At 48.4% G+C, this 27,465-nt stretch overlaps 1 protein-coding gene across 1 annotated transcript in view; it reads left to right on the forward strand.

Moving 5' to 3' along the window:
* The first annotated feature begins 8,232 nt into the window (after positions 1-8,232).
* The window catches only part of PGS1 (phosphatidylglycerophosphate synthase 1), a 29,542-nt gene continuing 10,309 nt past the window's right edge, over positions 8,233-27,465 (forward strand). The window contains 8 exon segments of the mRNA XM_067547173.1: positions 8,233-8,262; positions 8,265-8,407; positions 16,147-16,336; positions 17,652-17,729; positions 18,872-18,971; positions 19,724-19,913; positions 20,485-20,663; positions 23,953-24,489. Of these exon segments, the coding sequence (XP_067403274.1) occupies positions 8,233-8,262; positions 8,265-8,407; positions 16,147-16,336; positions 17,652-17,729; positions 18,872-18,971; positions 19,724-19,913; positions 20,485-20,663; positions 23,953-24,489 (1,447 nt within the window).

Below are 27,465 nucleotides of genomic sequence, written 5' to 3' on the forward strand. Positions count from 1 at the left end.
GCCGCGCCAGGCCCCGCCCTCGGCTTCCTGGAACTGGGCCGCTTCTTGTAACGTCGCCGGCCCGGCCCCGCTCCGCTCCGCCCCGCGCGCCCGGGCAGGCCGCCAGGCAGCCCCGGCCCATTCCGGGCAGCGCGCGGGGCTGCCCCCCCGCTTCCAGCCTGCCTCTTTCCTGCTCAGAAGCGGTGAGTCTCCGCCGGCCGGCCCCGGGCCCCAGCGCGCTGCCGGGGGAGGGCGCCGCAGCCAGGGCCGCCCGGCTCAGCCCCTGCTCGCCGCCCGGCTCAGCCCCTGCTCGCCGCCCCGCGCCACCGGGGCGCCGGACCCCGGCCCGGCCCGGCCAGCGGGAGCGGCGGGCACCGGGCGCTGCGGGGGCGCTGCTGGCCCGGCCGGGGCGGCAGGTGGGCAGCCCCCTGCAGGGGCGGCCCTGGCCGGGTTTTCCAGAGCCGCGGGCGCTGCCGAGCTCTTCCGGAAAGCCGGCCCAGCGGTTAAGCCCGGCCGCCCGGCTGGAGCTGCCTGCGGCGCTCGGTGCCTCGGGCACCCGCGTCTCTGCTCAGAAGCAGTGAGAGGGTCTTCCAGCTGCAGGGCCGGGCCAGGGGGTGGAAAGTTAGAGCATCCGAGGCAGTGCCCGTCCTGCCCTGCGTTCACTGGGGCTGCCACTGCCGCCAGAGACACGGCAGGAGGGAGCGGGTCAGGGCAGCCAGAAGAGGCAAAAATAAACAGCGGCGAGGGAAACAGGAGAGCACAGCAGAGCCTGGGGTGGAGGAGAGAGAGCAGCCACAACTGCAGAGAGAGGGGCAGAAGCCCCAGAGTTGGCCCATGTGTGTTTGGCGGGGAAGGACTGACCTGGAGTCACAGACTGAGGCAGACTGGGTTCTGGTCCCAGCTCTACCACGGCACTGACTCACGGGATGGCTCGGGACTTAATCTCTGGGCTGGTTCCCCTGCTGCGAACGGGATTACTGCTCCCTTCCCTCCCAGGGGCAGGAGGCTAATTCATCAATGTTTGCAAAGGGCTTTGAGTTCCCTGTGTGGAAAGAGGCACCGACAATGGGCAAAGGTTGCTGATGAGGGGCTCCGAAGTTGAGAGGTGAGCTACCAAAAGGTGAATTTGTTTGCCCACTCGCCTTCAGCGCAATAAACCAATTGCAGTTTATAAACCCCCCCTCCCGGCTCCCCTCCTCTCCCCCCACACAGAAACACTAAACTACAGCATATGTGGGGATGTAGCAGAAGAGCCAAAGTACAAACAAAAATTGCCTTGGCGAATCCTCCTGCCTCTTCCCCTGATAGACAGCTCCTTGTGGGTCAGCATCCACAGGCTGAATGCTAGGAGACAGCTCCTTGTGCTGCTGCCACTCAAAGGACATTTGCCTCTGGGCTCTCTAAAGCTGCTGAGGAATCCCTGAATTCCCCACGAGGTTGGGGAATGTGCTGCAGAAACAGGCACAAGATCAAAAATGTCAGGGAGTTCATCTGAGACCTTTCAGGGGGGAGAAGTGCCATCCCCTCAGCTGTGTTGGTGGGAGGGGAATGGAGTTCCTGTGTTATGAAAAGGTTTGTGCATCAAATGTCTGAAGTTTATTTCAAGTACAATGTTCCAGGCCACGGTTGACCTCAGTTGCATTTCCCAGAAGAGCTGCAGGGAAGAAACACCCCCATCCCTCCCCCTGTGACATAAACATTTGGGAACAATAAGGGTGAAGCTCTCCCCTGTCCTGATTAAACACGCAATGGTGCTGAGAAACAGGTCAGGTTACTGAATTATTCAACAAACGGATAGGCAGCAGCAGCTCCTAAAATGCCTCAATCACTAGGGAAAGGAGTGTCTGAGCGAAGGTTAGCTTTATATTTCCTAACAAAAAGAAAGGTGTGATTTCAGGCTCAGCTGCTGTACAGAGCTGGCTTAAGTGGCCCCTGGGGACCCTCCTCAGTGCAGGCCTGGCGTAGGCAGTGGTGCGCCAGCCCCCAGCACCAGGATGGCAGAGGGTAGGAGGGGATGAAGAACTTTGCACTCAGGCTACTTGGTACATGTAGCGAGCCACTGTTAGAGTACCCAGGGTCCCCTCATCCACTGGGCTATGCCTCTTCATAGGCCCAGCGCAGAATCTGGCCCAAAGGTTTCCCCAGCCAAGGGGGACCAGACCAGGGTCCAGCAGCTCTTTCAAAGAATTCAATCCACTTTGCTGGCATGTCCAGGTGCTGTCAGAGGGGGAAGGGCCATGATGAGGTATCTGGGAGGCAGGGCCAGGCCAGTGTTCCCCATTTGCTTGAGGATTTACAGGGTAGGTGTAGCCATGTCAGTCCCAGGATATTAGAGAGATAAGGTGGGTGAGGTCAGATCTTTCATGGGACCAACTCCTATTGGTGAGAGAGAGCTTGTCTTACCAGCAGAAGTTGGTCCAATAAAAGATCTGACCTCCCCCACCTTGTCTCTCGGAGGGTTTTCCAGGCAGGCAGATGAGGATAGCTGGCTTCTCCTCCTCAGCTGGTTTTAAAACTTTAATTTTGACAATTGTCAACTTTGACCATACAAACAACACACACTTTGTCAGTGGATTCTGTTTTAAATAGTTTCATTTGTCCTGGAGCTGCTGCTGCTGCCTCTGCCAGTCAGGAATAAACACAAAAAGAGTAGTTCTGGGAAGTGAGGCTGTGGTGAACCAGCTGGTCTGAAATGCAAATGAGCTCTGGAACTCTGCCTAAAGCAGGAGTGGAGAAATCCAAGGGACGGAGGAGAGTGAAGGCTCTGGGTGGCAGAGAGCCCCTGCTGTGGGGAGGGCTGGTGGGGAAAAGAAGCCCAGGCCCATTGGCTGAACGCTAGGTCTGCAGGAGATCCAGCTGGATGGAACCAAGCAGCAAGGTTCCTTCAACGACCCCTTTCATTGTCTCCTGAAACCGGCCTTTGGACCGGGCTTCCCCCATCATTAACGAGAGGTAGGGGAGACCCTCTGAGATAGGAGCATGCCTTCGCTGTGCATGGCTGATAGCCCAGCTTCCCCCCCAGCTGCACACTCAGTACACCACAACCCTGGATGCTACTTCAGGGATTCTTCTTTGGAATTAATGGATATTTCTCACCCTCTCCAGCCAGGGGAGAAGGCCAGCCTGATGGCTGAGGGGGCAGAGCACACGTGCTGCTCCTGTGTTTTAGGCCTACATTTACGCTATCCTTCACACCGGCAGCCTCACTTCTATCAATGTAAATAGCAGAACCAAAGAACCCAGGAGAGAGGAAATGGTGTTTATGCTAAAGAAATGAACCTGCTGCCTCAACAATCCCCTTCCTGTGGCTGAGGTGTCCTGGGGGATCAGGGGTGAGGCTTCCTGTGGGAGGCTGAAGATACAAAGCACATTTTTTAAAGTCCTACATAAATATATGGGGCAGGGAAAGTCTCCAAGCCCAGCTGCCTCCTGCCTGCCACACACAATGAGCCCTTCCCCTTTGTGCCAATAAAATTGTTTGCATTCTGACTAGTTTCTTCAAGACCCTGCCCGAAGCTCCGTGCAGACTGACCTGTGACTGCGTCTGACACATGCGCAGTGTCCTTTGGCAGGCAGGGCTGCATCTCCCTTCGAACGCATTCTAGCAACACTCATCACTGGGACCTCTTCAAAGGCATCAGCATTACTGGGTGTGGCCTAGGACTGGAAACAGGGAATGCTGCTTGTCAGGCCTGAGGGGAACTGGCAGAGCTGAGAGTGCGTGAGGGAGAGAACCAAGTTGGAAGAGCAGGGGTTGCAGTGTGCGGTGGTGGTCCAGTGGCAGGAATGTGTGAAGGTCTAGGACAGGGATATGGGGCAGGGGATGCAGGTCAGGCCTGAGGGAAACTAGGCTTCTCAGGATAGTCCCAGTAATGCTAATGTGCCGTAAATCTTGCTCTGCCCTGACAGCTTCTGGAGCCCTGAACACTGGGAATTCCCTCTGAAGTAACCTGATTAGATAATTACGTGTTTCCCTGCACTATCTGCCAAGGGAGGACTTGTGTAGAAGGCTCCAGAGCAGCCCTTGGCTGCCTGCCATGCCACAAACTGCTGAGATTCCCTTGATATCAAGAGAGCTTCATTTATCTGCCTACAGTTTACTAGTGCGGGGATAGGAAAACAAACCAAGAAGCCCCATCCAAGTGGGATTCTGTTCCAGAAACCTGGGTGGAGGGAGGACATGTTCATTTATCGAAAATGAACTTCTTATGGCCCCTTGGCGTTGCTGCCTGTATGGCTGCCCTGTGAGTAAGAAGCTGTTGGGCAATGGCATCTCAGATGACAAGATTCTGGACAATTCAAAACAAGTAGGAAAATGAAACCCACAAGAGCGGATTGTGCTCGTTCCCCAGTGAACACGCTCTCCATTCCCTCCCCCCCGGCAGGTTTGCGTCCGGTATTTGCTTTCCACAAGGCATTCTGTTTCACAGACAAGGAGGTAATGGTGCATTCCCAGCGCCCCTTCAGACCTGCCTTTCCACAAGCTCCAACCTCATGGCCAGTGCTTTGGCAGGCCTGATATTACAGAGGAAGGGAATTCCCAAGCCAGAGGGGGGCAGCTGGAACGGAGGGAGCAGGGCTTGAAACTATGCCAGGCTTAACCCAGAGAGGCCAGGCAGGCGGCGCAGAGTATCTTGCGTGATGGGAGAACAAATTAAATGAGGCATGTTTCTCTCCCTCTGTCATCCCCCCAATTTTCAGATGAATTGAAACCCTGATCTACAGCTCAGCTCTGCACTGGCTCTCTCCACTAAGACCCTTTCAAACCTCCGGCCCCCTCAAGGGCTTTGACCTATTGGTACTTTCTGTAATAGGCATCTCCTGAGCTAGTGAAACCTTGAGTTATCCCTGAAGGAATGATGAAGGCTTGTGCCATTGCAGAATGCATGGCTCCCTGTCTCCCACCCTCATCACAGACTTTACATCTGTAAGAGCTTAACCCAAGGGTTAGATGGGTTAAACCTGCAATGCTTGAGCTCCAGAGGCCTGTGTCCTTACCTGATGTGTTTTTGTAGCGTGGTTGTGCATCAGAGGGCGAGCCATGGGGTTCATCACATACCAATGTGTGTGGTTTAGTCAGATGGTTTTGGTTTTAGATGTAGAGCTTCAAAAAGTACTGGGATTTTACTCCCCAGCACATTCTCTCTGGCTCTGCACAGCTAGTCATGAACACTTACTTTCATCTCTCCACTGCATAATCAGCCAGAAATTGAACCATCTCCCCTTAGCCCCCTTTTCTGGAGACTAAATGGTGGACTCAGCTCTGGACAAGCAATAGAGAAACTGACCTGACAGAGAAACAGCCCCAGAGGAGAACAATTCAACTGCAAACGTGATGCTACACCTTGCCAGTGTGGAGATTCTCCAAGCAGGACCCTGCAAGAGAGAACATTCTGCCCAAAGAACAGTTCCCATCTGCAGAACATGGAGCCCCATTTAGGATTTTCTTAAGTCCTTTGTTTCCATTTTGAGGTAGCATTCCAATGGTGACCTGGCAAAGCCCTTTTGGGAAAAACAAAGCTTTGATGGGATGCAGAATTTCAGGTTTCAGAGCACATGATGGAGGAAGTATATTTATCCTGTCCATCATGGAAGACAACATTTAACAGCTTTAGAAGGTTGTTGCAAAATGTATTCTACTAAAGGTTTTTAGTCCATGCTCATCACTGTGGTATCTGAGCACCTTAGTGTTCTAATAATTTCAGGGGAACTCTGTGAAATATGAAGGAGCATTATCCAGATGCAGCCATCTTAGATATGGACTGATGTGGGACTTGGGGCAAAGAACTATCAGCATAGTCTGTCTCCCATAGGCCCTGACAGAGACTAGACTTAAAAGAAAGAGGCTTTGAGGCCAAATCACAGAATTGTTTAGCTGAGTTGACAAGTCTTTTTTCTAAAATCCCTTCTAAATCCCTAAGTGGGTTCGGTTTTGATCTTCAGACTCTGCTCTGAATTTGCTCTTTTCTGAATCTGCACAGATGATTCTGCTGGTCCCTTTGTTTCTGGAGAGTAAGAAGGCTCCAAGAGTAATGTAACTCTTTAATATAGCACAGTTCCTAGTGGTCCTACTGCGGGGGCTTATGTGGGAAAGGGGCCAATTATGGCCCCCCACAAGAACCCCAGTCCAAGTTTGGGCAGCAGTAACATGCAGGATGTGGGCACACACAGCAAATCTAGGCTATGAGGATGTACTGCAGCAACTGACTGTTAGTTCTAGTACCCAGCTGCCACATGTGGCAGAGACAATGGTAGGATAGGAGGAAGGGCAAAACTATGCTGTGATTAAAAAAAAAAAAAGTTGGTTTTGGTCAAATGCTCATGGACAGAAGCCAGACAGGGCCTAAATTTGAAAGCCAACAGCATCTGAGATTAGGGCATCTTTCCGGCTGTTATTTTTGTTGGTTTTGCCTTGGGGCGTGAATCACAGACACTTTGGCAGCAAAGCCCTAACTCGGAATTTCCTGCTTTTTCTGAATCAGACATTTATCCATGGGTGTTGTAAAAAGAGTTCAAAAGTTCCTTACAAAAGCATCTTACTGTGGAGAGATTTTCATTCTCTGGTTTCAATACAGGGAATGTTCTTAGACTTGCCTCCCCAAGAAATCTTGGGTTCTACTTGTTTATTTGGAAAATGGCGAGGGATTGACAGACATGGAAGATTTAGAGGCTGGCATAGCCCTGGAGCAGCCAGGTGTTCTGGCTGTGGCACTTAGAAGATAGACAAAGATCTCAGGATCATTGTTCAGCCCCTTGGAGAGCAATAGTGACAAAATGCAGCACAGATGAGTAGGGTTTCAAGGCATTTTTATTTGGCTTGTAATGCTCAATGTTCACACTCACTGCTCCATCTCCTAGGTGAACTCTTTCATGGGCCCAATTCTGCATTTGTTACGTAGGTAAAACTGCCACAAATTTCAATGGGGTTTTGTCTGTTTAATAACTGCATGATCAGGGTACGTCTATACTCCTTGTGTACCTCTGCCTCTCTTCAGCACAACCACTGTCATCCTGCCGTAAACCCACTAAGCAGGCATGCAAACCAACTTTTCTGTACCTAGATACCACTTAAAATGCCTTCAGAGTGCTTAACACTATACAGAATAGCAAGACAGTCCCTGTCCTGGAGATCTGATAGCAGCCTTCAACTATCAGAAGGCGGGTTCCAGGGAGGATGGAGCGAGGCTGTTTTTGGTGGTGGCAGATCACAGAACTAAGAGCAGTGGTCTCAAGTTGCAGTGGGGCAGGGTCTAGGTTGGATATTAGGAAAAACTTTGTCACTAGGAGGGTGGTGAAGCACTGGAATGGGTTACCTAGGGAGGTGGTGGAATCTCCATCCTTAGAGGTTTTTAAGGCCCGGCTCGACAAAGCCCTGGCTGGGGTGATTAGTCGGGGTTGGTCCTGCAGGAGTCGGACTAGATTCCTCCTGAGCTCCCTGCCAACCCTCATCTTCCATGACTCCTGAAGACAAAACGCATTCCCAGAGGAATACTCTTGTTGCCAAACAGAGGTGGCAACACCGTGGCCCCGGCAGGCTCTGGACACAGTGAAGGCCCAGCTCCTTCTCCGCAGCCGCCGGTGCCATGGGTTAGGAGCCGGGCCGTGAGACTCTGTCTTCTGCTCCACGCGTCTCCCCGTGCTGGCCAAGTTCCACTGTCTCTCGGCTGTCAGGAGCAGCGTGGCGGGCTGGCCGGGCAGCGAGGGCCGGCCCTGCGGAGGGCAGCACGGACCCGAGCGGGCTGTATCGCTGGCCGCAGAGCACAGGCCGGGCGCAGAGCACAGGCCGGGCGCGTTCCAGGCGCCTGTGAGGCGGAGGTTGGGCCCATGGCCTGGGCTGGGCCCTCCGGCAGCCGGGCTCGACCTTCCCGCTCCCCGCACCCGGCGGCCTGGGCCCCGTCCCACACAAGCCCGCCCGGGCCGCTGGTGCCGGTGACCCCGGCGCTGGCCTGGGATCGGGGAGGAGGCAGCGGCCCCGGGCCTAGCGCAGCTGCGGGACCTTGCCGCGGGCGAACCCTGCCCCCACCGCACGGCGAGGCGGGGCGGGGACGGAACCCAGGCGTCCGGCCCTGGCTGGAAGGGGCCAAGCTCCGAGCCCGCGCGGGGGAGCCTCGTGTCGTGTCGTGTCGTGTCGTGTCCGGGCCGGGCGCGCCCCAATAAAGCTTTCGCTTGTTGAAGGCGGGCGGTGCGCGGCCGGGCGGTCTCGGGGCCTTTCGCTTGTTCCGCGGCGGCCGGAAGCGGAAGTAGCTGGTCTCCATGGCGGCGGCCGGAAGCGGAAGTAGCATGGTCAGGTCTCCATGGCGGCGGGCGCGGGTCCCGTGTTGTGGCAGCGGCTCCTGGACCTGCTGCCTCGCGGGAGGCTGGGCCTGGCCGCGCTGCTCGGGCGCCTCTCGGACCGTCTGTCTCGCGGCCGGGACCGGCGCTGCCGGAGGTAAGCGTGGCCCGCTCCCCGGCCCGGCCCGGCCGTGGGGTGCGAGTCCCTGACGCTCGCTAGGCGCGGGAATGGGGGGAGGTGTGAGCCGGGCTCTGGGGGTGGGGGGTGCGCAGGGCGAGGCGGGTGTGTGGGGACGCACACAACACAACAGGCAACAACACGGAAGCATTAGGTCAAGCGAGACACCGCGGTGTGGGGGACCTGCCGTCTGCAGTGCCGGCCCTCGCTGCTGCCGGGACGTGCTAACCCTCGTTGCACGTCTGAGCTGCCCAGAGACACGGTTGCACACTTGAAGGAAGGCTGTGGTTTTATTGCAGAGATCGTGACACTGAATAAAGCCTGTGGGTCCTTGGGGCTGGCTGTGAAAAGACATTCGATTAAACCCCCAAACTCAGTGGCATTGCAGCCTGGCACTTGGGGTCACAATGCCACTCAGGTTTGCCCAGCCCATCTTTCTGTCCCCATCTACGGGGGGTGCACCAGCCACACCTGAGTGGTGCTGTGAGCTCATGTACTGGGTTGCAGCACCCAGGTGGGGGAGCCAGGCCCAGCCCTGTGGGACAGAAGCTGCTACTGGGCGGTGGTCTCGCTCTCCAGCACTGCCCTTTCTGTGACTTAATTTTTTTTCTCCCAACCCTCATGTGAAATTTACTATAAATATTTGTTCCAAAATTGTAGCCTTAGTCATAAGCATCTGAATAGAAAGTGAAATGCCAACACTGGGTGCCATTTTTAGTATTTGAAGTCTTAGATGATTCTCTGGAATGCAGACTAGTCCAGAAACCTGAGGAGACCATTCTTTGTTGTGACCCTTCTGATGCTTGCTGCCCCTAGTGATAAACAGAAATCCGTAGCACCAATGGTTATGCAACATAATGGCTGATCGGAAAAGAGTGATTGTTTTTGAAACTCTAAAAGGATTTGGTGGTTTTGTGCTACGGATCAGCATTTGTTTTATCTGGCATGTATGTTCCTGCTCCTGACGCTCCATCTCTGGAGCTTCTTGCAGTATCTTTTGACTAAAAACTCAGTATCTTCTCAAATTCCAAGTATACACATAATCAGCAAAAGTCCCTTTAGGGTACAAGAATGTATTGATCTCTTTGGACTCCAAGATTTGGCCTAATTAATGCATCTCCAACTCTTTTTCATTCTGTGAATTTCTTGCTAAAACTTGCCTTCCCTTCCCAACAGCCCATTTCCCCAATTATTGAATTCTTTCCTTCATCAGAACACCAGGAAGGCCAGTTTGAGAACTACTAGCCTAACTTCATGGATGATGACTTCCTCTGAAAGATCAAGAAAAGAAAATTGAATTTAGGAAAGCTTATTTGTGGTCTGGAATCTTGGTGGAATCTTGCTTGGGTTCTTGAACAAATATGTAGTTTTAAAAGCAGTTACAATACCGTACAGCTTCCAGTCAATCCAAAAACAAAACTGCCAGACTGTTAGATTCTGCATTGTTGCAGGCCTCTTGAGATCTTACTGTTTCCCTGCCTTGTGCTGTTTTCAGGGGAGCTCTCTTAGTTTTGCCTCCTGTTATTGAAGGACAAGCATAACCCTCCCACCCAATAGGAAAGCAAAGTCTCAGAGATATAAATTATTACTGAGAGCAATTGTAACTGCAGCATTCACAGAGCACAGGTTAACTGCCTCACTGTATAGGGCACAATTCTGAAACAAAGCCCTATAGCAATTACCTTTTTTTCTGGCACCATCTACATTTTATTACCCTGCTTTCCGAGATCTCTCATCTGGGATAATTCCATGCATAGTCTTATTTTCCAGACTTGCCTTGCATGGAGACCGTCTCCAGATCTCATTCATATTAAGAAAAACCAGCATTCCTTACATCCTCAAATTATTTCCCTGTTTTGAAAGGAGGCTGCCAGTTTTCTTTAGTTTCTTCATTTGCCCTGAAGTTGTCCATATCCTTTTGTGTCTGTATCTTTAACATTTTTGCATTCAAATTAAGTGTGAAGAAGTGATGGTTGAATTAGAGCCATGTTGTGGTTTATCCTTTGCCTCTTTGCTCACTTGCGTTGGAGCAAAAAGTGGCAACATGCTGCCCTTTATTCTGGTCAGATTGCATACTGACGTTCCAAGCTCTGCAGCCATAAATTCTTGTAAAATACCATCTATTGTGCTATTTTCAAGTTCAGATGAACTTTGACTTTAGCAGAAATCTCCTGCTGATAATGCACTGAGGTTAGCATATCAGGGCCAGGAAAATCTCATCACTAAAAACGTTGGCACTTGTACAGTAAGAGTGTAGTTATTACCCAATGTTTAATCATAAACATTCACCAGCTGGCCACTTACACAACAAGATGTGTGGTCATCCATGTATTGAGAGGTACATGACAGAAGGCTACATTTCCTTCAGTCATCCATGACCCGGAGGCTTCAGATAGAATGAACCTTGCTGAAGACTGTTGCTTTCTTAAAGTGTGGTGTCATATTGTGTGGTAACTGAATGATGCCTTCTTTTTGCAGTGTACAAGAATTTTAAAGCCTTCAAATTGTCTTGGGCAGTTGTGAGTCTTGCATTATTTGGGAAAGGTCATCAGCTGCTAGTATTACAGGAAGTTTGTTACATTCTCATAACTACTTGGTTCTATCTCACAGTGTTCTGACTATTTTGTTCTCACCAATTCACTTGTGTACAGTAAAACTTACTTAAAGATTTATTATCATGAGATGGCAAACAATGAGTTCCTTATTCAAAAGCTGCCTCCACCCATTGGCCCCTCTGCCAAATATTTAGATAGCAACCAAGTCGCAATTTCTGTTGCCAATTTCTGAGAAGAATCAATTACTGAAAAAATCTGGTTAGCCAAGCAACTCCTTTCTTAGCTGTCCATGTTGTCTCCTGGGCAAAAGGGTGCACAACTCTGTCTTGCATTAAGTCGACTGAATTCCTGGTAATTTTAATATAGTGAGTTGCATTTGGGGAGGTGCATCTTCTTGTCCTGTGAATCACTAAAACTTCCATTTCACTTAACAAAATTCTCACAAGTATCACATGGTGGCTTTTTGTTTTTTAGTAGCACATCTTTTACAGTGTGAGCCAATGTGTACATGACTTTTTTCATTTTACAACAATCTGTGCACTGCTTTGCCCTCCCTGGTCCCCAGGCATCTTCTTTACTGATACTTTTCTGGTGGGCGGAGGTGAGTAGCAGCCAGACCTGTGAGTGCTGAAGTGACCTTATAGCCTCCAGTGAGAGTGTGGCTTGCGTCTCTCCTCTGTGGACTTAAAAACAGAGAAAGCAAGAGTCTGGGAAGAAAAGAATGGAAAGGAGGCTGTACGTTTAGCACCACACTGCTGCGAGGTCTTGGCAGTTCAAGGAAGTTGCTCTCAAGCTTCTCTGCTTGTTCGTTGCATCAGTGTTTTAACAACAAAATCATTGCTGCCAATAAGCCATTGACCCTTAAAGCTTTGCAAAAAGAAACAGTATATACTCAAGTGCTGAATTTCAAGGCAAAAGCAATTTGCAGATCCTACTATGTGGAGACTTCTGTGTGGGTGAAAGGAGTGAGCTGGATTTTACAGTTTCAGTTCATTTCTGGTGCTGCAGCTGAGGTTTTATGGTGAATCGTAGCTTCTGAACTCCCTCTAGTATGCACAAGTCTGCAAGGCAAAACCTCAGTTCTTCCAAATAGAACGTCCAAAAAACTTGCGATCTATAAATAGGGGGTGGATTTTATCCAGAAAAGATACAGAATGACCCCAGCTAGTTCTGGTTGCTTTTTCAGATTAATTCATCATTGTTTGTGGACCAAGAAGCTTTTTCTATCTGTTCTTGGATACTGTCAGTTTCTTGGAAATGTGGGTTCAAATGGTTTCTTCTTAACATGACACTTGGGGTTTGGCTGTATGTGTAGAATGTTTGTGGCATGATATGCAGGTAGTTGCTTGAGCAATTTTCAGTGGTCTGTGGATAGAGGTGTCTGCTTCCATAGGCTACTACTAATTATAGTTGGCTAATGCCAAATTTGTATTCATTTTGAAGGGTTTTGTAGCCCAAGTTATAAAACCCTGCAGTCTCCACATCAAATAAATTATAAACGCCAAATTTCACACACAAAGATCAAATGATGCACTTACATGTTTTATTTTTAAATCTTGGAGGCATTGAAGAAAATTACAAAGGGCAACAGTGCCCATCAGCACACACAGAGAACATCGCTTAAAATAGAATTTTTCCCACAGTGACAGTGGGAAAGAACTTCCAGACAAGTATTTATTAAGCCATACTCCTAATTCAGGGTCGTATACAGAGGGGTTAGCTTAATTTCTGTCTTTGGATTTTCTGCAATGAAACACCTTCCTTGAAATCTCAAAAATGCTATTGAAAAACTTCCTTTTGAAACTTGATCCTAGGCTGCTATCATGTTATTTGGGAAAATGCAGTTTGTGTCAGGCTTGGCCAGCAGTCTAACAAGGAAAATATTGATCCTTGATTGTATGATTCACTAGTTACTGACATGTTGCATGTAAAATTTGCTGCCATCAACCCATATGGAATAATTCTAGGGGTCAATAAGCCTGATTTAAGATTAGCTTATAGTGCTGTTGTCTTCATTATGACTCTCCATGCTGTATAGTTGTGTGTGAAGCACTTCTGCATACCCGTGTGAACTTGGGCAGTGTAGTCTTCCTGATCCCTTGTATTTCCCAGCTGGCTTCAGTGATAAGTCTGTTACCACAGTGGGTCTCTGCTCAGCTTGTGTCTCTGTAGGTCATACTACAGGACATAGTAAGCAAAGACCTTCTGTGGGCTTGAATGGTGCTGCTCAACTGTTATAGGATGCAGATAAATAACTTAAAAATCCCCCTTAAAATTCATTTCAGGTAAGTAGCGGCTTTTGGAAATGGTTAGGAAAGCGCTTTAAAATGTTCTTCCTTTGGAGGAAGTTTTCCATTCTTCTTAAAGACCAAATTACTGTAATTCATGGTGCTGAATTAAAGTTCAGTCTACATGATCTGCTAAAAACACAATTGCTAGGCATTCTTTTACAGATGGACTCAGATCTCCATTGTGATGAATAGGCAGTGACAAACTGGTGGATTTTCTGGGAAATGCAGCCGCAAACTGTCTGGCTTTTGTGCAAGGGCTCTTGCAAATCTTGGGAAGATTCAGTGTTTTATCATGAAGTAAATAAGTGAAATCATTTTATCTTCCTGGAATCTGTGGTCATTTGGGCTTTGGATGGTGGTAAAACCCAAGAGTTCCTCATAAAATTCTGGTAAAGGTCATACTCAAGAGGATTTTCTTTGTATGAGGTGTTGGAGCGTGTGAGGGCAGATCACAACAGGATTACCTGTTGGCCCTGAGGGACCAGCCTTTCCTCAAAGATACTGTATGAGGAGCAGACATGGTTCTTTGTGTGTAAATGTCCTATTCCTGTAAGTTGGGCTAATATAGTTTTGATCAGAGCATTCTTCTCCCAACTCTGTAGATGCAGTTCAGGGACTTTTTTTCTGTTCCTGGATCTCTCCTGAATGCCACTGCTAATTGTGCTGAATTGTGTGGGGGTTTGGTGATAAGGACAAACTTCCATGAAGGGCCACATGTGACCTGCCTGTAGCCCATTCAGAATTTCATTCTAGATCTCAAAAGGGGACAAGATAGTTCACTAACCCACAATGCCACTTATCTGTCCCCCCGCACCTGAAAGGCAAAATCTAAGCCACAGCTCTGAGCAATGGGCCTTCTCCTGTTACTCTCAAGAGGAGGAATTTTGAAATATTCTTTGATACTTTCTTTAAAAAAAAAAAAAAAAAAAAAAAAAAGTTTCTCTAACTCATTTTCCAGTTGACCTTTGTAGCTTCTGTGAGTGAAACCTTGACTTCCTCCTTCTAATACCTTATGCTCTGCATGACGCTGTATGGTAGCTACAGTTTCTTCCCAATCAGTTTTCAGCAACTATATTTTATCTGAGGCATAGGTCAGCACTTGACAGCTTTCTCTGAGTTTTTCACTGGTGTGTGTTCCTGGATTGTGGTGTTTCTGGCTTACAGCATCGTGCATTTAGTTGCTTTGCTAAAGCTTGTGTTTGGTGCTTTGTGTGTTCTAAATTTTGTTCTGGATCAGTCCTGAAGTACTTGGTTTATTAAAAACGTGGATTCAAAGCTGTCTTAAAGGTCACACACAGTTCTGAAAGCTGTTACAAAGCTCTTGGATTGGATTATAAGAAATGTGTATGTGTGTGGGGGGAGGGAATACAAATAAGACTGGCTCTGTTGTGAGCTACAACAGAATGGAAACCAGCGCTTGGCCCAGTGAAGCTGCTGCTTATGTATCAAAGACTGTGTAGAGGAGTGATTTGTCTCAGAGTTGGCAGAGAGCATAGTGAGATTATAGATACTGTAAGTCCTTTGAAAGTCTAAGAGTTAGAATGGGGAATCACAGGAGTTGGCACCTACATTTGGTATTCTAGCTTCTCTTTCTGCCCTCTCAGTGCCACTCATTGTGTCTCTTCCTCTCTTTGCATGTCTGCTCTGGAGCCCTTCAGGGAGCCTCTCTGTGGAATCCGGGGGAGTCACTGGTGGTCAGATCTGCCTTTCTCTAGTTTCCTGCTTCCACATGTAGCTCTGGTGATCCTGTTGTGAGTGACAGAGATGAAGGGCATTCTTAACATCAATGAGATGTGTAATGCTGCAGGTCTGATCGCATAGACTTTAAGGCCAGAAGGGCCAAGCATTGTCATCTCTAGGCTGACCTCCTGCACATTGCAGGCCACAGAACCTCAGCCCACCCCTCCAGTAATAGATCCATAACCTCTGGCTGAGGTACTGACTTCTTCAAATCATGATTTAAAGACTTCAAGTTATAGAGAATCCACCATTTACACTAGTTTAAACCTGCAAGTGACCCATGCCCCATCCTACAGAGGAAGGCAAAAAATCCCAGGGTCTCTGTCAATCTGTCCTGGGGAAAAAATCCTTCCGGACCTCAAATATGGTGATCAGTTAGACTCTGAACATGTGGGCAAGACCCAGCAGCCAGACACCTGGGAAAGAATTCTCTGTAGTAACTCAGAGCCCTCCCCATCTAGGGTCCTATCACTGGCCTTTGAAGATACTTGCTGCTGGAAGTTGCAGATTGGCTACATTCTGTTGCAGGCAGTCTCATAATACTATCCCCTGTATAAACTTATCATGCTCAGTGTTAAAGCCAGTTAGGTTTTTTGCCCTCCCTGCTCACACTGAAAGGCTGTATCAAACTTCACTCCTCTGATGGTTAGAAACCTGTGTCTAATTTTAAGCCTAAACTTGTTGATGGCCCGTTTATATCTATTTGTTCTTGTGTCCACACTAGCATTTAACTTAAATAACTCCTTTCCCTCCTTGGTATTTATCCCTCTGATATATTTATAGAGAGCGATTGTATCTCCCCTAGCCTTCTTTTGGTTAGACTAAACAAGCCATGTTCTTTGAATATCCTTATAAGGCAGGTTTTCCATTTCTCGGATCATCCTAGTAGCCCTTCTCTGCGCCTGTTCCAGTTTGAATTAATCTTTCTTAAACTTGGGAGACCAGAATTGCACACTTTATTCCAGATGAGCTCTCACCAGTGTCTTATAGAACAGTACTAGCACTTCCCTATCCCTACTGAAATACCTGACCTGATGCACCCTTTGCTCATGCACTCACTCTTGTAGGGTGTTTATAGGAAACTGCAACTCTATGATGCAGAATTCCTTAATCTGTCTCTTTCCTTTGTCAGATCATCATGGCTTCTGCTGGCCCCATTGCTCACCCCTGCTGTTCCTCAGGTCACAGCCCCATCATGCTGCTTTTGTCCTGAGGGGGTGCACAGGTTCCAGTGGATCAGGAACCTGGTTCCAGAGTTTGGGGTCTCCAGCTCTCACATCCAGGTGCTCTCATCCCCGGCTGAATTCTATGAGCTCATGAAGGTAAGTTGTATTTCCAGCATGTGTGGCCTTGGGGAGGTGGTGGCAGCTATTAATGTGGCTGGATTCAGGTTCCATAACATATCTCTCCTCAGACGTGCAACAGAGCTGGTATGAGAATTTCCTTGTTCAGTTTGATTGTTTGGATCTTGTCACAGTTAAAATTAGCAACCCTATGTTTCAGAAATGCTCAAATGTAGGGATGCTGAGTTCTTAAAATGGCAGTTTTAGGACTGCTTTATGACTTGTAAGTTATTGGGGAACAGGATTGGCCAGGTCATGGGTACCAAATGAATGAGTCAGTATGACCTTCAGAAGCTTCCACTGACATGTCTTCCTTCGTAAAGTCAGTGCTGGAGGAGAGGGGAGCAGAGAGATGCTATTGACAAAAGCTACACTTAACCTCTGTGTGGGCCAAGTGGGGAAAGTGAAAGCATGCACCCAAGGGCATGGAGGTTCTGTCTCTGTGCAGGATGGAAACTTGAGCCCTTTCAGGGGAGGAGATGGATATCAAGCTCCACTGTCGGGTCCTGGCCACGGAGTACAACATCATTGAATCCTGGGAAAGGCATGAATCTTGCCCTCTTGGCCATAAACAAACCATTAAGATAGGAAACAAGGGAGTAAAAATTACCCCAGAAGGAAAAAGGTGGTGGGGGAACCCAAGACTGACTCTCTGTCAAGGTTTCAGCTGATGCAGAGTGCAGCTCTGCCCTCTGTGCTTAGTGGCAGTAGCTACAGGGAGCAAGTTACCCACTTTTCCAGAGGTTGTGTTGATTTTCTGCTCGTTGCTGGATACAAATGAACCCTCTGTGGTTTGCATTCTGGCTGTCCAAGACCTGCCTTTCTCCTTGCATTTCCCCACTGAACTGAGTGAGGGCTTTCATGAATAGTCCCTAAATGAATGTCTGTGGATGTGAGATGTATATTACCCTTGCTAGAACGTTCCTGTTGGTCTGGTAGAGCCTGTGATGACCTTCTCAGACTGTCACCTAAGTGAGCTGGGTTGGGGTTTACGGATGGGGAAGAGCCTGTGTTCCATGCGTTGTTGTTTTGACACTTAGTAATTGGTGCCTTTATGAATTACAGAATAAAAATAAATACTTGGCTAACACTGAAGATGGGAAAGGCAAACCCCTCTAAAGTTGTTGAAGTTAAATATGTCCCACCAGGGACCTCTGCTGCTTGGCTGTGGCTTAATTCTGTAGTCCCCAGGGCTACAAAAGGGATTTGCTATTCTCTGCAGAACCAAGGGTGTTTATGAAATCCCAGCGCAGCCTGTGATCCTGCACTTGTTTTCCTCTTCCCTTGTCCTCAGGAGCAGATAAAAGCAGCCAAGCAGCGAGTGGTAGTGGCTTCGCTGTACCTAGGAACAGGACTCCTGGAACAGGAGCTGGTAAGTGTGGGTGGAATTGGGGGGCTATGAAGACTTGAAAAAATACTGACTTGGGTAGGGGCACCGTGCATTTCCCCCTGCTCTGCTAGAGCGGGGTGTCCATCTGCTTTCTTTTGTAACCTCTGAGTACCTGGGCTCAGACTTTCCCCCTATATTTCCATCTCCTCACTTGGGAACTTCTCAGCATGACTCCCGAGTGCAGAAAGGGAACTTGGAGGACATGTTCAGGGAATGTGTGGTGTAAATCTATTACAGATCAAAGGAACTGTCCTCCGTACCATGAATCCGGATAATGGGTTAAGAATTATTGGCACAATTTCTGCAGGTTTTCCCATGCTGTGGGGTTGTTGGTACCCACACACTAGCACTTTCCTTGAAAATAGTCCAAGTGTTTTTAGGGATGCCAGTGTGGTGATCTATATCGTGTCCACTATGAACTGTATGCAGGTGTGTGATCTGTGCGTATACACCTTCTTGTCAGCCTGTTGTAGTGAGGGAGAGGTCACTGTTATGCCTCATGTTGCTTTACCTTCTCTGCTTTCTGCCCTTTCCCCACTGGAAACAAGGCTTCTCTCTACAAAGGGCTTTGAGCAGAAATCTTGAGTCCTGAAATTATTCTGTAGTTTGGAATACAAATTCCACTGTGAGGAGTCCAGCAGGTGGACAGATTATCATGGACATTGATTTGTTTCGCTTCTCCGTGGATTTGTAACCAATTTAAGACTTGTACACAGGGCTCTAATCTGCCCATAATAGGAGTAGGACAGGCTCTGCAGCTCATGGGAACTGCTTCCCCCCCTCTTTTGGATGGCAGTGGAAGTCTCTGATCTAGGAATGAGGTTGGATGACTCTCTACTGTGCATAACTGGAATTCAGAGGCTTGAATAATGCGTTGTGTGCAGACAAAATCTATACACTAGTTATTTTTGATGTCTGGGAGGTTAATAGTGCTTTTTATATACTAAAAGAGACAGAGTCACTATCCCAAAGTAGTAAGGTCTAAATTAGAAAGATTGATCACTGGAAAAGATTCATAGAGAGGCATGCAAACTTTCCTAGCAGCTGGCTCCTTGGCTTATAAAATCCATAGTGTAGGGTTTCACTGACTCTGTGTAATGTGCAGTGTGACTTTTTTCCCACAGGTGGATTGCATAGAAGACACACTGGAGAGGTCACTGCAGGCAAGTGATCCCACTAACTTCAGAGTTTCCATTCTCCTAGATTTCACAAGAGGATCTCGAGGTAGGTTTTACGGTATCCCCCTTGGTCTCCTCACTTCAGAGGCTCAGTTACAGCAAGCCGGATTGGTTGGATAGGCTGTTTTCAGAGCGAGGCGCTCTAGGCTCATCAGACCCAAAGGTTTAAAATCTGTCTTTTCTAAAACCAGTTCTATTTTGGTATGAACCACAGGTCGTCAAAATACAGTAGCTTTGTATTCCCAGTTAACTTTCCAACCCAGTAGTATTACTTCGGAAAATAAATGATGGGAGCATTAAAACCCAAACCCTGCCCTCAGCTACACACAAGCAAGCCCACCAAGCCCAATTCGTGTGTCAGTGGCATTTGCTCCCCTGCTCCTCTTGTCTGGTGCTTCACTTTGTAAAGGAGGGTTGGAGTTGGCAGAAGTGGCATCTACAGTAACCAGATGCTGTTGTGATAAATTCTCACTCCAAGTTCAGTTAGTGTTACATGCGGCCAGGTGAAGAGGCATGAATGTGTCCATCCTACTAGATAATTTATAAGTCTGCCCATCAGTGACCTTGGGATGCTGGTTACAGCATGATAAAATTAATATAAAATGCAAGTAAATCATCTCTTAAAACAAGAAATCCTCTTAAAAATTCAAGCAAATAAAGCAGCAGATCCTAGGGAAGGCAGTTTCCAGCTGAGGGGTTGGGGGAGTCTGTTTTGCCCTCTTGTTGGGGTCCTGTCTGGCAGATCTGCTGGTGTGGTAGAAGTGTGGCTTCACATATAACTATCGCCATCTCTTTCAGGCAGGAAGAACTCTCGAACCATGTTACTTCCACTGCTGAGAAGGTTTCCAGAGCAAGTCCGTGTATCCCTCTTCCACACTCCAAATCTGCGTGGGCTTCTCAAACTCTTAATCCCTGAGCGTTTCAATGAAACCATTGGGCTGCAGCACATCAAGGTTTACCTCTTCGATGATAACTTGATCCTGAGTGGGTGAGTCCTTCCTCTATCCATCCTTCTAAGTACTCTGTGCTGCATTTGGGTGAGGGGTAGTCTGGTAGTCCTGCCTAGAGTTACAGAGAGAGGGCCAGGCAGGGATGTGGTAAAGAAGCAGCATTGTTAGAGCTGAAAATGCATATTGGCGGTCTTGTGTCAACACGTGCTGATAGCATTGCTTTCATTTGTAACCTGCTTACACCTTAGTGATCATTATAATGCTGCAACTGTCAAGATTCAGAAGAAAACCTCTTTTGCCTCTTGCTTTGGTGGGTCTCTTCCTTATTAGCTGCACAGAGTGAGGGAGTTGTATTGTAAGCTGTTTGAGATGGTTGTCTTGGCGCTGGACAAGCATAGAGCTAGGACAATGGTGGCCTGGGCCACAAATAGGGCTCCTAGCTTCTAGGATAATACACAAAATAAATATCACTCTTCTTGGGGAATGTTCTTTAAAAATGTTAAATCAGAGCATTTTGTATTGTAATTCTTCAGCTCTACCTGTGGAATGAGATACGTGAACAGGTTGTGCTCTTTATCCTGGCATTCTTACCCTCCTCTTCTCCACCAGTGCAAACTTGAGTGACTCGTACTTCACCAATCGTCAGGACCGCTATGTGTTCCTACAGGACTCTCCCGAGATCGCAGATTTCTTCACTGAACTAGTCGATGCAATTGGAGATGTATCGCTGCAGTTACAGCAAGATGATACAGTCCAGGTGATGGAGGGGATGGTGCATCCTTACCAAGGTATGAGAACCACCTTACCTGTAACATGAGGGTTATGTGGTCCAGGTGAAGGAAGGAATAACAATGGGAAGGGATGATGGGGGGAGCCTGACTCAGTGCTTAATTTGTAATGAAAGAGGTGCTTGGGCTTAAGCAATTGTTTTACTTTCATAACTGATGTGACAAATTTAGTGGTGCCGGGGCTCAGCCCTGGCAAACCATGGCACAAACTAAGCACTGGTCTGACTCCAAATACTTTATGAATCACTGAGGGTTTGATGTTGGTCAGCTGGGTGTGAGGAATCCCCTTCCAGCCCACCTGTTGCAATTCCTTGTAATCTTGGTTTTGCCAGACTGGATCAGCCCAGGTCTTTCTAGTCCAGTATCTCGTCTCTGACAGTGGCCAGTATTAGCTGCTTCAGAGGAAGATGCAAGGCTGCACAGAAGTCAGTTATAGAATAAACAGCCTATAGGCAGGGCCCCCACATGGGAGGGAAAGGGTACACTTTGTCAGGGCCTGGAGGCCCTGGGGGGCCTGGCCCAGGCTGCAACCCCCATCACCATGAGTTAAAAAATGAGTCTAAATTGTAGATCATGCCTGAGGATATTTATAGAAACAAAAATAACATAGGGGGGCATTTTTCAGAAATGTAGAATATGTAACTAATTTCAGAATTCAAACCTTTTTCATGGCTCATGAGATTGTACGTATGGGATGAGGGATTGTGGTATGTGTGTGGGTGGGGGCCCGTGTTACAAGTTGTACTGGGCCCGAAAAAATTATGCTTGGGCCTATAGGGGACATTTCTTCCTAACCACACTAGTTAGTGGTTGATTTAGGCCCTAAAGCAAGAGGGATTGTATCCCTTCCAATATTCTCAGCTAGATTAATATAATTCTGGATGTCCCCTATAAACGTTCTGAGGGTTGTATAACTCCAGTCTGTTTCCAGTGAGTGTAGTGTTTCATGTTCAAGTGTGTTCTTGGTTTTCAGGTAAGGACCCAATGGGAAGGAGGCAGGGACTCTATGGTGGAGGAATGGGCAGAGAGGAGGGGAGAACTTTTCAGATGACATGGTACACTGGTAATCGGATGTGTAGGTGGAAGCTTATGCTATGGCAGGAATATATAGTGCATAATGCAGAGCACTGGACCTCTCTGATTGAAGGAAGCAGCACTAACATAATTCAGTCTCAAGTACAGGCCGTGCAGGACCGTTGCCATCTTCCATGGGGAAACCTCATTCAAAAACTGCCAACTAGCAAAACTGCTTTTTGGCAGCAGTGTGGCTTAAATCACAGTAACATTCAGATGTGGGGCTTCCAAAGCCACATATAATAGAAGTAGGAGATCCAGTGAGTGATGACTGCCCTCCTGCAGGCTGATCTTGTATAGGATAATCCTGGATGCAGACTTGCCTGATAAAGAACGGAGCCCTTCTCAGGTGTTACCTGGTGGCTTTTGTTTGGCTGGTAGCATGCAAATATTGGTTTGCTGTGTCTAATCAGATAAATCGTCTTTTACAGCAAGACTCCTTAATGGGTTAATCATTCGCCTGCCTCAGACCCCACTGACTAGTTGCCTAGACACAGCTCTTTTACAGCTCTTTTTGGGAGCCTTGCTTCCATTGGGTGTAGATTGCTTTCATACTTGAACTAGTTTGATTCAGTCCTTTCTGGTTGTTTGGAGCAATTACACAGCCCTGGGCCCTGTCAGCCTTCATCAGCTTGCTTTACACGTTGGTCCCTGCTGAGAGTTGGGACTCATCTTTAAGCCCAAGAGAGACACCTAAGCCTTCTCAGTGGGTAGTTAGTGTAAAGGGCCCCATTAAACGTTGTGTGTAGCTCCCAGAATGGTGGTAGCAAAGGGTGCTTTCAGATCATCCTGCCCACTAGGACTTGGAAGATGGGGCCAAACCTACCAAAGGAGGCTGAAAAAGAAAGGCCTCTTGAACGAAGGAGGCATATCTCTTTACTTTGTAGCTCCCTGTGGTCTTCCGGAAAGGCTTGATAGCCTTGTTGTTGCTGTTCCTAAACTGGTCAGCAGGGGTCACTGTGGAAGTGACATAAGGGTCACCCTCCCCTTGAGAGAGGACCAGGCCATGTCTGCTGCTGTTGAACGTTCCTGCCCAGCCCAGGGAGATCTGGAAACCGCCCTTCTGCTTGGGGGCATGTTGTTCTGTGGCACTGCAGTGTGGAGAGTATCAGGTGTGAGGAACTGAGTGATCTCAAAGGGAGATGCCAATCAAATCAAGTTGAAATGACATCGGCAGGCCTTCATCTACAGGACATGAGGTGGTGGTGCCATGGAGTGTGTGCGTGTGCAGTGGGTGACTGCTGTCTTCGGGAGGGTGGAGGGCCCTCTTGCACTTCCTCATAGGACAGGTAAACTTCCTGGATCAAATCAGTGTCTGCATGCTGTGGGTGATAAAGAACCTGTTCCCTCAGGCATTGGCCTAAAATCCCCATCTGGAAATTCCCGTGGCACTTGGTTCCTAGAAGGTCCTCCACAAAATGACCCATGCAAAGAGATGTTAAAAGTGTCTGGGAGAAGGGGAGCATTGTGGGGTCCATCTGCTGAGCGGGAAAAGGAACTAGCAGCTCTCAGGCTTCCTTTGGCACATTCCTGCTTTCAGGGGTGATCATTCTGCCCCAGTCCTGCTCCCAGCCTTTTCAATTGCCATTGAGCTTGAAGCTGCTGCCTTTTCCTGTGTTTGTCTCCCTCTGAAGGCTGACAACTCTCCCTCTGTCATGTGGTGCCCAACTGCGAACATCCACATTTCCATCTTTGAGAGACAGCAGATTGTGCGGTCTCCATGTCAGGGGGCTCTCTTTGGGTTGCTTCCATTGTAGTGCTTGTCTGTGTGTAGTTTCCCTACTAGGCAATAGCTAATACATAGCTCTATATCAACTGTACTCAGACCTCAGTGGTTTAGATGCCAAATTAGCGATCAGCATTACCCAAAAGAACCTCAGTGGTGTGAGTTCATTGTTTCATTTACTACACTGCTATGTCAGACTGTTTAAATATGAATACAGGGGAAGTATTTAGGGTTTATATATTATTCTCACAGCAAAATGATTGACCAATGAAGTATTATTATTTAACCAATTATAGTTGAGAAATAACACAGTAGAAGGATCCTGATTGGTTACTTAGACTGGTTACTAATTAAATCCCAGCGTGTTTCAATATCATGTGCTGCAGAGAGCTACAAGAGACGCACCGAAGAGTCACTTGCGGCTCGCGAGTCTCAGTCTGAGTGTCACTGCTCTATGTCCTCTGATAGTCATTGCTTGTTTTCACTTAGGAGACAAGCTGGCATATTGTGAAGCAGCAAATAGGAGAGTCATGGAAGTGATCAGCTCTGCCAGGACACGACAAGAACTCCTCCACATGCAGACGTTCCACAGAAGGAGCTCAGCAGGAGATCGGTTATTGCCCCAGCAAGACCCTAATGCAGTTGGGGACCAAAAACAAGAACCGGACACCTGGATTTATCCACTAATTCAAATGAAACCCTTTGGGATTCAAATAGATGAGATAGTCACCGAAACACTGCTGACAGAGGCAGAGCGAGGTTCCAGGATATATCTCTCCACTGGTTACTTCAACCTCACGCAAGCCTACATGGATCTCATTCTGGGCACCAGGGCAGAGTATGAGATTCTACTGGCCTCACCAGAGGTGAACGGGTTCTTTGGTGCCAAAGGGATGGCAGGTGCCATCCCTGCTGCCTATGTTTACATTGCGCATCAGTTTTACAACAAGGTGTGCTGCCGTGGCCAACACAACAGGGTCCAACTACAGGAGTACGCCAGGAATGGATGGACTTTCCATGCTAAAGGTGAGACAGCTGGTCCTCAGGACCCCTTCTGGAGAGAGATTGAAGGTTAGCCTAGGAACAGAGCATGAGGCCAGTGAGGGGCTGGCTGGGTGCTTAGTCTGTACTAAGCTGTATGTCCCTGTTACAACCTATTAGGTCCAAGGTGTGCATAAACCTGGAAAATCTGGATGGTTCAGGGGCCTGAGGATGGAAATTGGTCTCTCAGCTCTAGGATTCTGGTTCTGTTCCAGTCCACTCCCAAGTCAGTGGTGACTGGAAGCAATTACTGCTTAACATTTCTTAAGCATTGGCACTTTGAGTAGAAGTCAAGGATGGACTGAGCTCCCAACTCTCTTGAGCTGGCCTCTCCAAGGAAGTTTAAGGTAGAGGAATCATGGCATAGGGCATAGTTTCTTAACCTGTGGTACGCAACCCCCGGGGGTACGCGAGACACAGGCGGGGGGTACCTGGGGAAAAACAGAGTGAAGGGGAGGTGGGCAGCAGGCCCTGGCTTCTGGGGGAGGGCGGCAGGCCCCGCTTCCCACCTAGTTACACCTCCCAGCTGGGAGGTGGGCGGCAGCTGCCACAGTACCGGGAAGCAGGGCTTCAGCTGCCCGCTTCCCGCCCTGTCACAACTCCCAGCTGGGAGGCGGTTAGCAGCCACCAGCTTTTGGAAAAGGCACGTGGCAGCCTCCCACTTCCTGCCCGGTCCCAGCTGTTAGCTGGGAGGCGGGTGGCAGCCGCCTGCAATTTGCCCAGGTGGCAGCCTTCCTCCCTGGCTCAAAGCCCTGTGCCTTGAAAACTTGACAACTATAATAGCCCCAGATTTTACTAATTACCCTCTTTTCCTGTCTCTCTCTCTCTTTCCTCTTCTCAAATCTATGGCAAAAAATTTGGCATGACGCTTTAAGTTCCCTAGCATTGGCATGCAGCTCAAAGCCTCCCAGCTGTGGCCAACATCACCTCTAGCCCAGGTACATACTTGAGTTGTGCACCCCTGGTGTAAAGATGGTCAGATCTAGCGTGGGTAGGGTTACATCTGTCATATCATGGCCTTATGTACTCAGCCCTTCTTCCAACATATAGCTCACATTAATCTGTAAACATAAAATCCCATGGAAAATTGAGTGTTGGGGTACTTATTAAAATTTTCAGAAGTTAGGGGGTTCTTGCTACTTAAAAGGTTGAGAAACACTGGCCTAGGGGAATTGTACGCTGTATTAAATTACAAAATTACTGTACTGCGCTCAGACATGGGGGTGGGGGTTGAGGAAGGGCGTGGTTCTGACTACACTTGGTGAGGGAGAAGATGAGGCATCTGGTTCCACTCATGACAGTGGTAGGAGTTCTGATTCATCGCTTCTCAGTTTCCTGTTGCATTGATCTAACCCATTTCCAGAATGGGAAGTGATGCAATTAATCCTGTTGTAAGGATGTGAAAGGGATCTCAGCGCAGGAAATTGGGAGGATCTTCAGTGGAAACAGGAGCCACAGTGAGTCAGCAGCAACTCCAATGCTCTTGTACATCTAGGACCCCATGGGGATGGGTCCCTGACAATCTTTGCAAACCTTAGGGAGTGTTAGGGATGCATAGGAGCATCTCCCTCTGTTGTACAAGAGAGTTCAGAACACAGGCAGCAGCATGGCAGAAAATGTAGAGATGAGTGGGCAAATACATATGCAGCCAGTTAAAGGACATCCCTGAGAGATGAATATTGTTTATTAAAGATTGCTTCCACAGAGCTCCGGCTAGGAGTCATGTGCCTGCCCATGTGGCCACAGAACCTTTCTGAGCAGTAGTTGGTAGCTATGGGCATGTCCAATTCTCACAAGCCCAATACTGCACAGATTGGGCATAATTCCCCTGTATCTTTAGTTCCTCTCTAGTCTCCTGCCAGAGCAGTGAGACCCCTGCTCTCCGGGTAGTTTTACATACACACTTGTGAACAGTTGGCAGTTGACTAGTGGTTTTAATAATTGAGTGTAGGCTAGGAAGTCTGTTTAATTGTTGTGTTTTTTTCATACATAGGGCTGCTGTGTGTGGAGTTGAGGTCACACCTTTACAAACCGCTTTTCTGTCTCTAGGTTTTTATATAGCCCCATCCCCATAGTATCTGACCGCCTCACAGACATTCCTGCAAGGAGAAGTTTTTATCTCTGGGGTGTAGGGAAGTATTATCCCCGTCTCACACATGGGAATATTGGTCTGGAGAGATTACACGAAGGTCACCCAGGAAATCTTCGATATCTCTGCCTTTCAAGTCCTTGGTTCTACTCAGCTCTGCTGATGGCTTCAACCCCAATCCGCAGCACCACCTGCTGTTCCAGTCCTTCTCAAGGAGAGCTGGCAGTTGTGCCAGGTCATGTAGTGGGAGGCCCTCCTTTTTAGAAAACTCCCGGGGTCACTGCATGCAAGAGCCAAGCCCACTGGAGTTAAGCTTGTTTCCATAGTCAGCTTTGCACTCCGCTGAAGAGCCTGCTCATCATCCGATTAGAACAGTGGGAGGATGCAGCTCATCCCTTGGGACCTTCCTACTGGCTCAAAGTGCAGGGCCTGCAATTTTGTAGGATGTCTGCCTGACGTCATCTGAAGATGCTGGCTGTTAGTGATTGCGGGAATGCCACTATCTAGCCCGGTTCCTGCAGGGCTGCGCGGAAGAGGGTTCAGAAGTGGTGGGAGAAGAAGCTGCTGACTGAGGCCTTCTCTTGACGAAGAAAATGTGTGTTTTCCACATCCATACTACCAGTGGTGTGATCATTAGTGGAGGCGGTCTGCAAATCTTTCTACCAGCATGTCCTCCACCTTTGTATGCAATACCTATGCCACAGCATGCACTGCTTGTAGTACCAGTACAGGAGAGTGCTCACAAATGGTGGTAGTGAGAGGAACCTGAGCCTGCTTGATTGGGAAGTGTTTTGGTTTCCAGGAATTCTATGCTCAGCTTTCTGTAGTTTACTCATGCTGCTGGACAATGGTAACTGTGTGTGTGAGATTTT

The sequence above is a fragment of the Emydura macquarii genome, unplaced genomic scaffold (genome assembly GCF_026122565.2).
Source record: "Emydura macquarii macquarii isolate MOO-44397 ecotype Brisbane River unplaced genomic scaffold, CSIRO-AGI_Emac_v2 contig_1230, whole genome shotgun sequence".
Taxonomy (NCBI): Eukaryota; Metazoa; Chordata; order Testudines; family Chelidae; genus Emydura; species Emydura macquarii.